Here is a 17835-nt window from a genome sequence, read left to right on the forward strand (position 1 = left end):
GTTTTTCCCTGTCCACAACTGATAATTCTGATTATACTCATAACTTCTTTGAGGTCTGAATGGAAGCTAGAACAACACAGCTCAGGGTCCTTTCCTGAGCTACGATTCTAAAATGTGCAGCAGCAGAGAACACACTGGTTAAAAAGTGGGGTTTCCTCTGGCCCTACAGGCTGTTCTGCCCTCATCCATCTTGCCCGCTGCTGCCACCTCTCCAGATACTTGAAATGCCCAATGACGTGCGAAAACATCTTAAAAGACAACTCATCAGGAAGCTAGAGAACTCTAGCTATATAGAATAAACGTGGGCCTATTTTCTCAACTTGCCCCTTGGGGCTTTCAAGATCGCCTAGCCCCCGGCTACCGCTAGCCGCCCGAGCCGAAGCATGGTCCCCCGGGGCCCTGGGGGCCGGCTTTTAAGATTCCTCAACTCGGAGTGGATCTTACAAGCATCACCACCGGGGGCTCCCAACTCCCCAACCACAAAGCGTGACCCAAACCCCAGGCCCGAGCACCGCAGTCCGCGCCCACCTCCAGCCCCACCCACCGTCCCCCCGCCCGGCGCGGGCCCACCCGCATCCCCCAGTCCCGCGGCCCCGCCCCCCAGCGCCCCGATTCACCTCAGGCCTGGCGTGCTGCGGCCGGCTCGGATCTTCTGTACCCGCAAGGGGAGGCCCAGGAGACAGCTCAGGGCTGTAGACACCCTCAGGATCTGGCCGCCCTGCCAAGGGTGTGGGTGGGAGAGGAGAGTGAACATCATGAGACAGAGACGCTCGCCTCCCCCAGTCGGGGCTTGCAGCGCCACCGGCCCGGTCCCCGGCCCCGCACTCACCCCTTCCATGATCCCGCCGTCCACCTCCACCCGCTGCCCCGCCATCGGGGGCGCCCTGGGGTCCGGCCCGCGGCGACAAAGCCTCTGCCGGAATGGGAAGAAGAAGAGACGCTCGCTCCCGCCCCGCAGCTCCGAAACCGCCGTCCCCGCTGGGGTCCGCGGGGTCTGGCGGAAGCACGAAAGCAGCGCCGGCTCCCGGAAAACCGGATGCAGCTGAAGCAAACCCCAACACTCAGCGCCCGGAACCGGGATCGCCCGGCCTAGCGGCAGTGCGCGTGCGCGCCACTTGGTGCATAAAGAGGCGGTGCCGAGAAAATTTCGTCGAATCCGACGCTCCCCGGGAGACGTGGTGGCGGAGGCCTGGGAGGCATCCTGGGGCACCGTAGTAAATGTGCGGCTTGAAGACACCATCCCGGAGCACAGCAAAACACGCAGATTGAAGAAAGCCTACGTTTCAACTCAAAGCGGATTCTCCAGTTGTCTCTCAGGCTTATGCAAACATCTGTGTTTATCTCTTTTCTCAAGGATCCTGCTGGATCCAGGGCTGAAGACTTTTAAAGCTGAGGATGGAAGAAAGGTCTGGATCCTGCAATGCACCGACCACCTTCTCTCTGGTCGGGTTTTCCTGTTCTGCAGACCGTCCCTTGATACCTGTGAGCCCGTCATTGCTCACAAGGGTCTGTGTGTGTGTGTGTGTGTGTGTGTGTGTGTAGTAGTATAGTAGTAGTAGTACCAATAGTATTCTTTTTATCTTCTGAAACATGCTTTATTTGGGGATGGCAGAATTAGAAGCAGTAATATAATGTTCTAAAAAACCAGTTATGTCACCTTGTCCAAGAGCAAGGGCGAGTTCATGACAGTGCAACTAACATCATTCACCTCAGACCGTGGCATAAACAACAGTCAGCTTCTTGATCCTGCTTGTGGCTCAATTCCTACAATAACTGGGTATCCCATAATATGCAAGCCTCTAGGTAAGCAAAGAAGAGTAAGGCAGCTTCTAGCATGAACTTACTGGAGGTATATTTGAGACACTGAGAAACAATCAATTACAACGTTATTCTCAATGGAATATAAATCATATTTAACATATACTAATCTTACAGTTAAGTAGGAGGGCAAAGAAATTAGAATATTTTAAACCACAACAATAACACAACATTTATTGGGCATTTACTTGACTGCCATGCACTGCATGCATTCACAGCCTGTTGAAGTACTTACTATTTTTACCTGTTTTACAACTGCATATGTTAAAAAATTTGCTGCAAGTCCACAGAGTTGTTAACCAGAAGACTGGAATATGAACCTGGGTGACCTGATGTAAATACCATTGTTTCCTAATGCTAAGAGATTATTCTACCATAACTAATCCCAAAAGATTGTTCTGCCACTTTTGTGACAGATATGTTCTGGGAACATATGCTCTATATATTTAACCAAATCTGGGACACTGCAATATCAGGGATTAGCCATAAGACATTAATTAGGGAGGTGGTCATATTTGCATTTTAGAATGTTGACTTTGACAATACGTGGAGGGTAAATAGGGCTGAGAGCCTGAAGAGAAAAATGACAATGGTGTAATAATCTAGGCAAGAGATAATCAGAATTTTTTTTAAAAGAAAGGTGGGTTTGGGGGGTTTTGTTTTTTTTTTTTAGGATTTACTGGAGAAAGAGAGAGAGAGTGTGTGTGTGTGTATGTATGTGTGTGTAAGCAGGAGCAGAGGGAGGGACAGAAGGAGAGAGAGAGAAAGAATCCCAAGCCGACTCCCCACTGAGTGTGGAGCCTGAGCTGTGCCCATTGCAGGGGCTCGATCCCTCAACCCTGAGATCATGACCTGAGCCAAATCAAGAGTCAGAACTTTAACCAACTGAGCCAGCCAGGTGCCCCAAGAGATAATAAGAATTTGAAGCAAGGCAGTTTCAGTAGGGATGGGGAATAGTAAAGCTCTACTCCTATTTGACATCTTAGATCCTACTGTAGAAACTTAACCTTCTCAGGATCTTTGGCCTTCTTCATTTCTAACTTTGCTGTAAAATCCTGCCTCTGATCCATTCACCTCATTCTCACTACTTCCAGTGGTAGGAGGAAGTGAACAAGATGGTAAGATAATGGAGAGACTAGCCAGGAAAGAGTAAATAGTAATAAGCATTTATATAATGTTTTCATGTACATTTTCTGGGATAATGTTCACACAAAGCTGTGAGGTCGGCGTTACTCTATCCATTTGGCCAATGAGGAAGTGAGACCTAGGGAATCAAAGTGACATGCAAGGTGACATGACAAGTAAGTGGTAGAGTTGGGTTAGACCCTGGGTCTTTGCAATTATCTACAAAGAAAAGACATTTAAGCTGACAACAAATTCCTCAACAGAACAATGGAAGTAGAAAAGATAATGGATTGGGGTGCCTGGCTAGCTCACTGGGTAGAGTATGAGACTCTTGATCTCGGGGTCATGAGTTCAAGCCCCATGTTGGGCAGAGAACTTACATTAAAAAAAAAAAAGACAACAGATTCATATCTTCAGAAAATAACCATCAACATAGAATTGAGTCCCCAGCAAAATTATCTTTCAAGAATGAAAATGAAATAAAGAAAGTGGTTTCCAGATACACAGAAACTGGGTTTAAGATACTTTGTTGAGGATGTACTTCAGAAAGAAAAATTACCTCAGGGGCACCTGGGTGGCTTAGTTAAGGGTCTGCCTTCTGCTCGGGTCATGATCCCGGGGTCCTGGGATCAAGCCCCACATTGGGCTCCCTGCTCAGCAGGAAGCTCGCTTCTCCCTCTCCCTCTGCCTGCTGCTCTGCCTGCTTGTGCATGCTCTCTCTCTCTCTCTCTCTCTGTCAAATTAAAAAAAAGAAAAAAACTTTAGAAAAGAAAAATTAGGGGCGCCTGGGTGGCTCAGTCGTTAAGCACCTGCCTTCGGCTCAGGTCATGATCCCAGGGTCCTGGGATCGAGCCCCACATCGGGCTCCCTGATCCGTGGGAAGCCTGCTTCTCCCTCTCCCACTCCCCCTGCTTGTGTTCCCTCTCTCGCTGTGTCTCTCTCTGTCAAATAAATAAAATCTTTAATAAAAAAAAGAAAGAAAAGTTACCTCAGAGAGAAAGTCTGATATGTAAGAAGAAAAAAGAAACAAAGAAATTGTAAACATGTCAGTTTATCTAAAAAAGCATTACATAAAATAACACCAGACAACAAAAGTGTGTAAGTCAAGAGGTGGATGACGAAAGTTAAAGAATTCTAAAGTCTTCTTTGGGCATAGAGTTAGAACATAAATTGATTTAAGACTTTAAGATAAGTATGCAAGTGGGGTGCCTACGTGGCTCAGTCGGTCAAACAGCTGCCTTTGGCTCGGCTCATGATGATCTCAAGGTCCTGGGACTGGCTCCCTGCTCAGTGGGGAGTCTGCTTTTCCCTCTCCCTCTATCCCTCCCCCCGCCACGTGCTCCCGTGCACTCTGTCTCTCAAATAAATACATAAAATATCTTTTTTAAAAAAGATAAGTATGCAAGTTAAAATTTCAAGGGTAATCAATAAAGTAGCATTGTGTATAACTTCTAAACGAGCTGAAAGGAAGAATGAACTAAGGGGAAAATACACTTCAATTTAAAAAAAAATTGGATCAGCATAAAAAAGCAGGATATATAGAAAGCACTAAAGCAAGAAAGTAGAAATAAGTTCACATATACAACTAATAAAAGTGGAGCTATAAAGTAATTTTCTGGTTGGAAGCCAGAGATTGATTCTTTTAAAAAAATATTCATTTGGGGCTCGTGAGTGGCTCAGTGGGTCTGCCTTTGGCTCAGGTCATCATCTCCAGGTCTGCTTCTCCCTCTCCCTCTGCCCCTCCCCCATGCCCACTCATGTGCTCTCTTGCTCTCTCAAATAAATAAATAAAACCTTTAAAAAAAATTCCAGGGGTGCCTCGGTGGCTCAGTCACTTAAGTGTCTGCCTTCTGCTCAGGTCATGATCCCACGGTCCTGGGGTGGAGTCCCGTATCTGGCTCCCTGCTCAGCAGGGAGCCTGTTTCTCCCTCTCCTGCTCCCCCTGCTTGTGCTCTCTCTGTCAAATAAATAAATAAAACCTTTTTTTAAAAATCCATTTATAAGAGATGCCCTTAAAGTATTAAGGATCATGAGAAGTTGAAAATAAAAAGATGGAAAGATGCACCAGATAAATACCAACTTTTAAAAGAAAGCTGATATAGCTATATTAATGATAAGTTCGACTTTAATACACAAAGCATTATCATTGACAAAAAAAAGTCACTACAAAACAAAAGGTTGAATTCACCAGGAAAATAAAACTATTCAAAACTGTGTATGCCCTAGATCAAGCAGGTGAAAATTTAGGAAAGATAAGGATGATTTGAACAAAACAAATAAACTTGATTTAATGGCAATGGTATATTATATACATATATATTTCCATATATTCTTCAATCATTATAGATTACATATTTTCTTAAAGAACTCATGAAACATTTATAAAAAATGACTAAGTCATAAAGCAAATATAAACAATGTCCAAAGAATTTGTATCATACAGGTGACATTCTCTAACCAAAATGTAATTTTGTTAGAAATTCGTTCCAAAAAAGACAAGCAAAACAACAAGCAAAAAACATATGTTTGGAAATGTACAAACATTTGTAAATAAAGCCTAGGTAAAAGAAGAAATACTAATAGAAAAATGTTAAAGTACTTAAAGATGACCCAAAATGGAAGCTCTACATACCAAAATCTAAGGAATGCAATGAAACCAGTACTTCAAAAGAATTTTTTCATTAAATATTACTATTATAAAAGAATAAAGGCTGAAAATTGACTTAGGAAGTCAGAAAAAGAATTAGAAAGTAAGTCAAACAAAGAAAGGAGCTAATAAAGATAAAGGCAGAAATTAATAAATTACAAAACAAATTAGTCCTTAAACTGATAAAATTGACAAACTTCTAACAAGACTGATCAAGAAAAGCAAGTACAAATGCACAATATCTAAAAAGAATAGAGAGCACATAATTACAGATACAACAGATTTAAAAAAAAAAAAAGATTGTATTTATTTATTTGACACAGAGAGAGAGCCAGAGCACAAGCAGGGGGCAGCGACAGGCAGAGGGACAGGGAGAAGCAGGCTTCCCACTGAGCAGGGAGCCCCACATGGGACTTGATCTCAAGACCCTGGGATCATGACCTGAGCTGAAAGTAGATGTTTAACAACTGAGCCACCCAGGCACCCCAGACTTTTTTTTTAAGCAGGAGAATGCTCTGAACAACTTTTGCAATTAACTTGAAATTTATATGATGTAGACAAATTCTTTGAAAAATACAACTTGCCAAAACTGGCTGAAGAAATAAACCCATTTTCTTTAACAAGCAAATTGTGTGGGGAAGACAAATGATGGTAGTTATCTGGATCTTGATTCAAACAAACTGTAAAGAAATAATGCATTTATAATATAAATGAGACCATTGAGAATTTGTATAATCAAAAAAAAAGAAGGAACAGGGCACCTGGGTATCTCGGTCCGTTAAGCTTCTGCCTTCTGCTCAGGTCATGATCCCAGGGTCCTGGGGTCCTAGGATCTGGGATCGAGCCCCATGTTGGGCTCAGCAGAGAGTCTGCTTCTCACTCTCCCTCTGCCCCTCCCCCCTGCTTGTGCGTGAGCGAGCTCTCTCTCTCTCTCTCTCTCTCAAAAATAAATCTTAAAAAAAATAGGAACAGAAGGAGAAGTAATATAGAGACCTATTTATACTATAACCATTTAAGAAATTTAACTGAACTCAAGAGGAGAGAGTGGGATGAGAAAGGCGATCCAGAGTGTTCTACTGACAAGATATACCACATTTTCTGGGAAAAGACCATATTCATACATAGGGAACAGACCATGAATTCATATAAACTCTTCCAGGTAATATGAAAAAGAAGTAAGACACCCCAATTCTTTTTACAAGATTAGTATGACTTTGTTTTTGTTTTGTTTCTTTTAAGAATATTTTATTTATTTTTTTATTTAGTGACTCATCACTTACATATAATACCCAGTGCTCATCATAACAAGTGCCCTCCTTAATACCCATTACCCGTTTAGCCCACCCCCCACCTACCTTCCTCCATCAACCCTCAGTTTGTTCTCTATCATTAAGAATCTCTTATGGTTTGCTTCTCTCTCTCTCTCTCTCTCTTTTCCTTCCAATTTGTTCATCTGTTTTGTTTCTTAAATTCCACATATGAGTGAAAATCATATGGTATTTGTCTTTCTCTGACTGACTTATTTCACTTAGCATAATACACTCTAGCTCCACACACGTCACTGTAAATGGCAAGATTCCATTCGTTTTGATGGCTGAGTAATATTCCATTGTATATATAGACCACATTTTCTTTATCCATTCATCAGTCGGTAGACATTTGGGCTCTTTCCATAGTTTGGCTATTGTTGATAATACTGCTATTAACATTGGGGTGCATGTGCCCTGAGACTCATTTGACTTTGATACCAAAACCAAACAAAGTTGACTTGGGGAAGAAAGATTATAGGCCAACTTTATAAATTTAGGGGCACCAGGGTGGCTCAGTCGGTTAACTGTCTGCCTTTGGCTCAGGTCATGATCTCAGGGTCCTGAGTCGATTAGTTTAACATTAGAAAAATGTTATGCTAGTGTATCAAAAACCTAAGATTACATCAATAAATGAAGAAAAAGCATTTGAAAAAAAAAAAGATCTTTTTATTCATGGTTAAACAAGGTCAAACAAAACTAGAAATAAATGTAAACTACCTAACCTGATTAAGGGCATCTGGAAAACCCTACAGCAAATTTCATTCTTTTTCTTTTTTTGAAGATTTTATTTATTTGACAGACACAGTGAGAGAGGGAATACAAGCAGGGGGAGTGGGAGAGGGAGAAGAAGGCTTCCCACTGAGCAGGGGGCCCAATGCGCGGTTCGATCCCAGGGTCCTGGGATCAAGCCCCACGTCAGGCTCCCTGTTCAACCATGAGCCTGCTTCTCCCTCTGCCTGCCACTCCCCCTGCTTGTGCACTCTCTCTCTCTGTCAAATAAATAAAATCTTTTTTTTAAAAGATTTTATTTATTTATTCATGAGAGACAGAGGGAGAGAGAGAGAGAGAAGCAGAGGGAGAAGCAGGCTCCCAAGGAGCAGGGAGCCCGATGCGGGACTCGATCCCAGGACCCTGGGATCATGACCCGAGCCGAAGGCAGACGTTCAACCATCTGAGCCACCCAGGCGCCCATAAATAAATCTTTTAAAAAATCCCACATACATCATGGTATCTTTAAACAAAATAATAATAGTAAGTAATAGTAAAACATTAGGCATCTTCCATCATTTCAACAGATGATGGAAGTCTAGCAAGATCTACAAGAAAAAGATAAAAGACATAAGACTGAACAGGCAAAAACAACACCATCATTATTCACAGGTGATATAATTACCTACATTGAAAACCTCAAAGAATCTTTAGATATATTATTGAAAACAGTTTCAATGAAATTCCAATCAAATGCCCATGGGGACTTTTTTAAGGAGATTGATTTGCAGATTCTCAAATTTATATGAAAGAACAAAAGGGCAAGAGCAACTTTAAAAAGAATGAGGTTGAAAGCAACTGTCCTCTCAAAATCCTGAATTTCTATAAAGAAATTAAGATAATGTGAGATTGGCACAGCAATAGGCAAATAGACTACTTAGTGCCCAGAAACAGATTTCTAAACAGATGAGATGGCAGTTCTAAGGAACTCCTCAGTTTATGATGCTGAAACAATGGGTTAATGATAAGGAAAAAATGGAATTGGTTTTCTATCTAACACCATACCTAAAAACTATTTCAAGACAGTTTAAAGACTATTTTACACCATATACAAAAATTAACTCAAAATAAATCAAAGCCTTAAATGCAAGAACTAAAACTGTAAAACTCTTTTTTTTAGGTTTTATTTTTATTTAAGTAATCTCTATAGCCAACGTGGGACTCAAACTCATGACCCTGAGATCAAGAGTTACATGATCTTCTTCTTTTTTTTAAAAAATTTTTTATTTATTTATTTATTTATTTATTTATTTATTTATTTATTTGGCAGAGAGAGACACAGCAAGAGAGGGAACACAAGCAGGTGGAGTGGGAGAGGGAGAAGCAGGCTTCCCGCCGAGAAGGGAGACAGATGCGGGGCTCGATCCCAGGACCCTGGGATCACAACGTGAGCCAAAGGCAAATGCTTAATGACTGAGACACCCAGGTGCCCCAAGAGTTACATGATCTTCTGACTGAGCCAACCAGGCACTCTACAACTATAAAACTCTTAAAACATAGATATAAATCTTCATTGACCTTGGATTAGTTAATGGTTTCTGAGATATGACACGAAAAGCACCAACAATTTAAAAAATAGATAAATTGGACTTTAATTAATTAAAATTAAAAGCTTTTGTGCTTCAAAGATACCACCAAGAGAGTGAAAAGACAAACTGCAGAAGGGGAGAAAATATCTGTAAATCAGATATCTGATAAGAGTGTAGTATCTAGAATATATAAAGTATCCAATATATATATAAAATATATATATAACCCAATTTAAAATGCATAAAGGATTCAAATAGACATTTCTTCAAAGAAGATATACAAATGGCCAATAAACACATGAAAAGATGCTTAACATCATTTGTCATTGGGAAATGCAAATCAAAACCAGAGTGAAATATCAATTCACACCCCACTAGTATGGTGTGAAGACCAGTAATAACAAGTGTTGGTGAGGGCATGAAACCAGAACCTTCCTACACTGCTAGTGGGGATGTAAATTGGTGCAGCCACTTTGGAAAACAGTCTGACAGTTCCTCATAAAGTTAAGCATAGGGTTACATGCTACCTAGCAATTTCACTCTTAGATATATACCCAAGAAAAATGAAAACCTATGTCCACACTAAAACTTGTACGAGAAAAAAAAGATAGAAAAAAAAACTTGTACAAGAATGTTCATAGCAGCATTATTCATAATAGTTCCAAAATGGAAACAACCCAAATGTCTACCATCTGACGAGTGGATAAACAAAAATATGCTATATCCATACAATGAAATATTACTAAGCTATTAAAAGGAATAAAATACTGATATATGTGCAATATAGATGAACCTTGAGAACATCACGCTAAGTGAAAGAAGCCAGTCATAAAAGAACACATAATGTATGATTTCACTTATATGAAAGGAAACGACTGAATAAGTAAATTTATGGCGACAGAAAATAGGTTAGTAGTTGTCAGGGTCTTGGGGTGGGGGTAGGGGGAATTCCAGAATGGGAAGTTCTTAATGGCTATGAGGTTTCTTTTGGTGGTGATGAAAATATTCTGAAATTAGATAGTGGTAATGGTTGCACAACTTTATGAATATACTAAAAATCATTGAATTATATACTTTAAAAGGGTGAGTTTCATGGTATGTGAATGATATTTCAATTTTAAAATTACAAAACAAGACTTAAATGTGAAGGAAATATAGCAGACTACCTTCAGAACTTTGGATTGGGTAGTATTTTTTTTTTAAAGATTTTATTTATTTATTTATTTATTTGAGAGAGAGACAGAGAGAGTGGGGGAGGAACAAAGGAAGAAGGACAAGCAGACTTCATGCTGAGTGCAGAGCCTGATGTGAGGCTTGATCCCAGGACCCTGAGACTATGACCTGAGCTGAAATCAAGAGTCGGATGCTTAACCGACTGAGCCACCCAGTTGGGAAGTATTTCTTAAGACAGAAAAAGCACTAACCATACAGAAAAAAGAACAAAAACAAAACCCAGATACATTCAACCATGTTAAAAGGAAGAACTCTACACCAAAGACACTTATAAAAGAGCAAAGATGAGGAAAAAGATACCAAAAACACATAAATGAAAAAGCATTACAACCTAAAATATATAAAGAACTCCCACACAAATCATCAAGAGAAATACATACACACAGTAGTGAAAAAATAAGCTAAAAACATGAGCAGGCACTTCAAGAATGATTGATAAACATATGAAAATGTGTTCGACCTTATTAACAACCAGGAAATTCAAATTAAGAACATGATGCCATTTTATAACTACTATATTGGGAAGATATTAACTCTGTTTAAGTGCAACAATATCAAATCAGAAACAATGGGTAATCTCTTTAACAGCTGCTGTGTATTTTGCATCATCATGTTGGAAAACAATATAGCATCATCTTGGGTAAAGTTAAAGATAAGTATAATCTTGGTGTGCCTCGGTGGTTCAGTCAGTTAAGCAACCCACTCTTCGTTTTGGCTCAGGTCATGATCTCAGGGTCGTGAGATCCAGCCCTGTGTTGGGGTATGTGCTGAACGTGGAGCCTGCTTAAGATTTCCTCTTTCCTTCTCCCTCTTCCCCTCCCTGCTCATTCTCTCTCTCTCTCAAAAAGAAAAAAAAGATAAGTATAATCACAATTCTATTTTTTTAAGTTTATTTATTTTAGTAATCTCTACACCCAATGTGGGGCTTGAACTCACAACCCCGAGATCAAGAGCTCCACCACCTGAGCCAGCCATTTGCCCCTCCACAATTCTATTTTTAAGTATGTATCCTTGTCTTACTAATCAAAGTGTAATTGGCTAACCAGGAGCAACTATATCACCTAGACTTGTTAGAAATGCAGAATTTCAGGCCTCACCCAGATCTATTGCATTGGAATCTGCATTAGGACAAGATCCCCAGATGATACGAATGTTCATTACGATCTGAGAAGCACTGCCCTAAAGAAACTCTAGCACATGTACCAGGAGAAAAGAATGTATATAGCAGCACTGGTGGTAATAGCAAAAGCAAAGAACTGGAAACAGCACAAATGTTCACTGCATAGAAAATGGATAAAGAAATTGTGGCATGGTCATAAAAGCTAGTTGCAGAAAGATAGAATTTGATACCATTTTTATAAAACTCAAAAATAAGCAAAGGTAAACAAGATATTGTTAGAGATTCATATATAACATATGGAAACAAAGGTATGATGAACACACATATATAACATATGGAAACAAAGGTGAGAGGAAGGGTTAAGAGGAGCAGACAGTGTGACCTTCCTGAGAATAGGAAAGGTTGTATTTGTTAAATTGGGTAATGGGTTCAAGGTTTTTGTTATTATGTGTGACTTATCTATATGTTACATTATTCTTTTGTAAGTGTACAATGTAACACAAATTTTAACAAGCTACATTGAGCTATATACCATAAAATTCACTTGTTCTAAGTGTACAATTCAGTGATTTTTAGTACATTTTACAGTTATGCAACCATCGCCACAGTCTGGTAATAGGAAATTTCCATCACCACAAAAAGCTTTTTCCCATTCCCATTCCTAGTCATTTGCCATTTGCCATTCCCATTCCCAGCCCCAGGCAACCACTAATCTGCTTTCTGTCTCTGTAGATTGTTTTCTTTGGACATTTCATATAAATAGAATCATGCAATATACAACCTTTCAGATCTGGCTTCTTTTACTTCCCATAATATTTTTGAGGTTTGTCCATGTCACAGCATGTACCAGTGTTTCAGTCATTTTTAAGGATAAATAATCTTTTATTATGTGAATATACCACATTTTGCTCATTTGTTCACCGGTTGAAGAGTATTTGGACTGTTTCTAGTTTTTGGCTATTAAAAACAATGCTATTGCCATTATTCTTGTACTAGTCTTTGTATGGACATATGTTTTCCTTTCTCTTGGGTAGATACCTAGCAGTGGAACTGATGGGTCATAATCAGTCACTTTATTAATTAGGAAAAGGGAAAAATGGTTCTTTGGTTCTTTTGAACTCAAGCGAAAGGAATAACTAGTAAGTAGGTGGCATAACTGTTGATGCTGAAAGATAAGGACACACACAACACTCAATGTGGAAGTAGTAATCCATTGAGGTCAAAAGAAGGTAAAAGAAAAGAATAACCAAATATTTTCTTGGGAGAAGGTAGATTAAAGGGAAAGTTAAGAGGAAGAAGGTGGTATAGGGGCCCTGGGAAGAAAATAATTCACTTCAAAGTCACAGCTACTACATCTTGTTTTTAAAAACACACGCACATATGGGGTTATCAAATGAGTAGTGCTTATAAAATGTTTTGTTAATAGGAAAGTTAAAAAAAATTAAAGTTCTTTTGACTTTCCAGATTTTGTTATAAAAGTAATGATTTGGATTTATTGCTTATAATAGTTTGTATGTGAAATATACTGAAAAGCAAATAAAGCAAAAAAATGTGAGTTTGGGTAATATTAGACAGTAAATTTGTGAAATAACTGAGAATTTGTTTCACAGCCACTAACCTTCAATGTTGAGGATTTATAATGTTTTTCCCCATTTTTTTAAAAAGATTTTATTTATTTATTTTCACAGAGAGAGAGAGAGAGAGAGTGAGAGCAGGAACACAAGCAGGGGGAGTGGGAGAGGGAGAAGCAGGCTCCTGGCTGAGCAGGGAGCCCGATGTGGGGCTCAAGCCCAAGAGCCTGGGATCATGACCTGAGCTGAAGGCAGGCAGACACTTAATGGCTGAGCCAGGCACCCCTCCCAATTTTTTTGTCTTTAATTCTTTAACTTTAACTCCTATCTAGAGGACAAAAACCAGGCAAATGTCATCCTGGAAGTTTCTAGAAATTGGTGTCCTAGTTACTCTGAGAAAGACTATTAAAGCTCTGAACTTTTATTTTCCCCCCAATCAACTTGACCTGAATTTGACATTCTCCAAGAACCAAGTAAATCAAGGTTATATGTCTGTGATATATACTATATATGCTGGGCAGCTGCATCTGACAACATTCTCTAAGAAGAAAAGATAATGTCTTTATTTTAGACATTAGGGTAACCTTTATCTTCTGTGAAGGAAAAAAATTGAAAAGGCGATTTATGTCACCAAGAACCCCTCCATGGGAGTAAGGAATACCAGTCACTGGGTAGGATTCCAGCATAGGCTTGTGACTCAATTAGTGGTACAGAGCCTTTGCCTCAAAGTGTAGAAATGTCCCATTTTCGTAATCAAGGCGGGTACAATACAAGCTGAAAGGGGATATTTTTCCTACTCATCAGGTCTTCACCGAAACTCTCTTCAAGTGCCTTCCCTTTGTGTTCCCTTAACAGTCTCTATTTCTACTTCATGGATGAAAAAGATGGTCGTTGGTGGACACAGCAATGGCTTGCCCAACTCGGTCCCTGAAATTAACTTTGAGCTGCCACCCCAATTTCCCCCGCTCCAGCTTGCTCTTTTACCTCCTCGGGGAACTCTCCCCCCCCCACCCAAGTGGTTATCTCAGGCCCCGCCCCGCCCGCTGGTTGGCTACGGGGTGGGAGGCTCGTTCCTTCCCTCGCCATTGGCCGCTCAGGGGGAAGGTGCGTTTCCCGGCTCCCGATAGGTCGCCCCAGCGAGACAACACTAACAACCACGGAGCATTTGTCATTTCCGGGTAAGATGGCTGCAGTGCGTGTGCTGAGGACCTGGAGCCAGAATGCTGGGCGGCTGGTAAGCGGTTTGGGGCTCATTTGAGGTCTGGAAGGAGTGGTTTGTCGCTAGTATTCCCGGGGAGGTGTGTTACTTTGTCGTCCGAGTGCCAGGCGGACAGGGCACGCGAGATGGAGAAGTGCAAGGATGTATGCTAAACGAAGGGCAGAGAAGGTGGCGAGCGGACCGGTCCGGAGACCCACTTCCTCCTTACCTGGCCGCGTTTCTGTCGCGACTCCGTCTCTTTCCAGCTTTATCTACACCCAGCCCATTTAGCCTTTCACCCGTTAGCCTTTTATTGGGCACTATCTAGGTGCTGGGCATTGTGATAGGCACTGGGGATATGGAAATATATACTAATTCAGCATTTATTGAGCACCCACTGTGTGCCAAACACTGACAACACGACCCCTGCCTCGAAGAACTTAAATCCAGAGAGGAAGAGACCCGTAAAGCAAATCCTAACACCACGGGTCCTTGCCTCCGAGGAGCAGAGAGACTCAGGCTTCATTCTGTGGACCTGTACTCTTCTCCTGTGTTTGCGCCACGTATCTTTACAACCTTTTTATCACCAGAGCTACGACCTACCACCATCTCCCTTGAAGTTTCTCCCTTTGAACAACCATTTAGCACCAGACACCTAACATCTCAGTAGTCATAGTATTTCGTCCTATTTGCATAGCGTTTTTCCTTCTGGGATCCCTCTTCCTTAAGGTCTTACAGTGGTCGACCCCTGATCTTAACAAAATCTGTCAAGAGCCTCCTGTGTACCAGGTACTGTGCCAGGCGCTCGGGAAACAAATGTGAGTAAGAGAGACCCCTGCCCTTTCAGATTAATTACAACATTGTGGTGGAAGGCAGGGGAGAAAGAGACATAAACAAGGAATTAGGACATCTTGAGAAGTGCTATAATGGGACAGTATAGAGTTACAGGAACACATAGGAGGGGTCTTGGAGGGTCAGAGAGGAGTTCTCAGAGGATGCTGTGTAACTTGAGATTTGCACCGTGGTAGGTATTGGCCTCTTTTTTGAAAGTGCTCCTTGCTTGGTTTCTGTGACACAGCTTCCCAATATTCTTCTTCCTAGATGTTTGGCCACTCCATCCCAATCTCCTATTTTCCTGCCTGCCTTTTACATATGTATTGGTGTTTATAAGGGCTCTGACTATGGCCCTTTGCACTTTCTGGACTATTTCAGGCACTTCTTTGAATTTAGTTGCTGTCTATATGCTGGTGATCCCTAAAGTTCCCCAGTCTTCAAGCCAGTTCTACTCCAGACCCATATATATCCTACCATCCTGGAAATCTCCAGTTGCATGCATATTAGGTATTTTTAAGCTGCAAGTAATAAAAACCCAACCAATAAATGGGAAATTATCTATGCGTCCCAAAGCTAGATGGCCCCTGGCATTGGTTAAGTGGCTCATACTTAACCAGGGTTGTCATTTCAACAATTCATGTGGCCTTTCCCTCATGGTTACAAGAGGGCTGCTACAACTTCATATTCAAGGCAGGAAGGAGGAAGGGGCGGTATCAGTCAGACTCTTTGGCCAGGACTATGTTACACGGCCACTGCTAGCACCAGGGGTCTTGAGCTAGCATTTAGCCATCTCATAGTGTCTGCTCAAATGCCTCAGAGGCACATCGGATTCTGGGTTCCAGAACAAAACCCTCAGACCTGTTTCTCTTTTTTTAAAGATTTTATTTATTTGACAGAGAGACAGCGAGAGAGGGAACACAAGCAGGAGGAGTAGGAGAGGGAGAAGCAGGCCCCCTGACGACTGGGGAGCCCGATGCGGGGCTCGATCCCAGGACCCTGGGATCATGACCTGAGTCAAAGGCAGTCACTTAACCGACTGAGCCACCCAGGCGCCCCAGACCTATTTCTCTTTTGATTCTAGCCTATAAATCTCCAAAATTTAGTCATTATTCTCCACCTTGCCTCCAACTGCAGCTATCCTGGTCCCTCCTAATTGGACTTTCTGCCTCCAGTCGGTGCCTCTCCAACCCATTCTCCATAGTGTAACCAGGGTGATCTTATAAAGTAAGACATGCATTTGAGAAGGCCATTTCCTTGCTTAAAACTGCTGCAAGCAAAATGTCCAAAATCTAAAAGACTGTGAGGCAATTTATGATCTGGACCTTTCCAAATCTCTCAGGCTTCATTTCTTGCTGAAACCTACTCACCCCAACGCCCACTCTGACACTTCCCTTACCCTTGCCCCACACTGAACCACACTGGAAGTGCATTGAGCTTCAATTAATTAAACATACTGCTCTCTCTCTCTCTCTCTCTCAACTCCAGACTCCAGACCTTTGCACATCTATTTCCTCTGCTTTAAAGACTCTTGCTTTCTTTCCCTATGGCCTCATCTGCAACACACCTCATCTCCTGGATTACTCCTACTCATCCCTTAGATCTTACTTCAAGTTTCCTTTCTTGAAGTAGGTTGGTTCCCTCCTTTGTATTTGTTTGTTTATTTTAAAAATTTTTTATTGTTATGTTAATCACCATACATTACATCATTAGTTTTTGATGTAGTGTTCCATGATTCATTGTTTGTGCATAACACCCAGTGCTCCACGCAGAACGTGCCCTCTTTAATACCCATCACCAGGCTAACCCATCCCCCCACCCCCTCCCCTCTAGAACCCTCAGTTTGTTTTTCAGAGTCCATCGTCTCTCATGGTTGTCTCCCCCTCCGATTTATTCCCCTTCATTCTTCCCCTCCTGCTATCTTCTTCTTTTTTTTTTCTTAACATATATTGCGTTATTTGTTTCAGACGTACAGATCTGTGATTCAATAGTCTTGCACAATTCACAGCGCTCACCATAGTACATACCCTCCCCAATGTCTATCACCCAGCCACCCCATCCCTCCCACCCCCCCACCACTCCAGCACCCTCAGTTTGTTTCCTGAGATTAAGAATTCCTCATATCAGTGAGGTCATATGATACATGTCTTTCTCTGATTGACTTATTTCACTCAGCATAACACCCTCCAGTTCCAACCATGTCATTGCAAATGGCAAGATCTCATTTCTTTTGATGGCTGCATAATATTCCATTGTGTATATATACCACATCTTCTTTATCCATTCATCTGTCGATGGACATCTTGGCTCTTTCCACAGTTTGGCTATTGTGGACATTGTTGCTACGTGTTTGTTTTTAATACTCTGTTTCTTCCATTATAACACTATGGTCATCATCACCTCTTTGTCTTCCTTTGAGGGTATGGACTGTACATTCCATGAGAGAGGAATTCATCTATTTTGTTCTCTAATCCCAAGTGCCTGGCACAGTGTAGATACTCAATAAGCATTTGTTGAACAACTCAGTAAAAAGTCTATTTTTTCCATCTGTTAAAAAGTTATAAACAACAAGAGGTCTTAATACTTATAGTAGATTATTAACAAGGCCTTACTATGTTGTGTTTTATACTCCCCTATTGCATCAAGCATTGACTTTTTTTTTTTAATTAATTTATTTGACAGAGA

At 41.2% G+C, this 17835-nt stretch overlaps 2 protein-coding genes across 11 annotated transcripts in view; one reads left to right on the top strand and one right to left on the bottom strand.

Moving 5' to 3' along the window:
* Positions 1-1080, bottom strand: part of RTCA (RNA 3'-terminal phosphate cyclase) — a 37261-nt gene extending 36181 nt beyond the window's left edge. For 4 of the 6 annotated variants that reach the window (XM_073896241.1, XM_025872291.2, XM_073896243.1 and 1 more), the window contains exons 1-2: positions 830-1080; positions 618-718 (exon numbers count right to left, since the gene is read on the bottom strand). In XM_073896241.1, the coding sequence (XP_073752342.1) occupies positions 618-718; positions 830-874 (146 nt within the window). In that variant the 5' untranslated portion in view covers positions 875-1080. Of the gene's footprint in view, positions 1-617; positions 719-829 lie in introns of those variants that run through there. The other 2 variants (XM_025872292.2, XM_073896242.1) reach the window with 1 other exon arrangement.
* Positions 1081-14241: 13161 nt separating this feature from the next.
* Positions 14242-17835, top strand: part of DBT (dihydrolipoamide branched chain transacylase E2) — a 54555-nt gene continuing 50961 nt past the window's right edge. For 4 of the 5 annotated variants that reach the window (XM_025872284.2, XM_025872282.2, XM_025872283.2 and 1 more), the window contains exon 1: positions 14242-14355. In XM_025872284.2, coding sequence (XP_025728069.1) covers positions 14305-14355 — 51 coding nt within the window. In that variant the 5' untranslated portion in view covers positions 14242-14304. The remainder of the gene's footprint in view (positions 14356-17835) is intronic. The other variant, XM_073896245.1, reaches the window with a different exon arrangement.

This window comes from Callorhinus ursinus, unplaced genomic scaffold, assembly GCF_003265705.2.
Source record: "Callorhinus ursinus isolate GAN/ISIS: 27379988/994484 unplaced genomic scaffold, GSC_fseal_2.0 scaffold9, whole genome shotgun sequence".
NCBI classification, from domain to species: domain Eukaryota; kingdom Metazoa; phylum Chordata; class Mammalia; order Carnivora; family Otariidae; genus Callorhinus; species Callorhinus ursinus.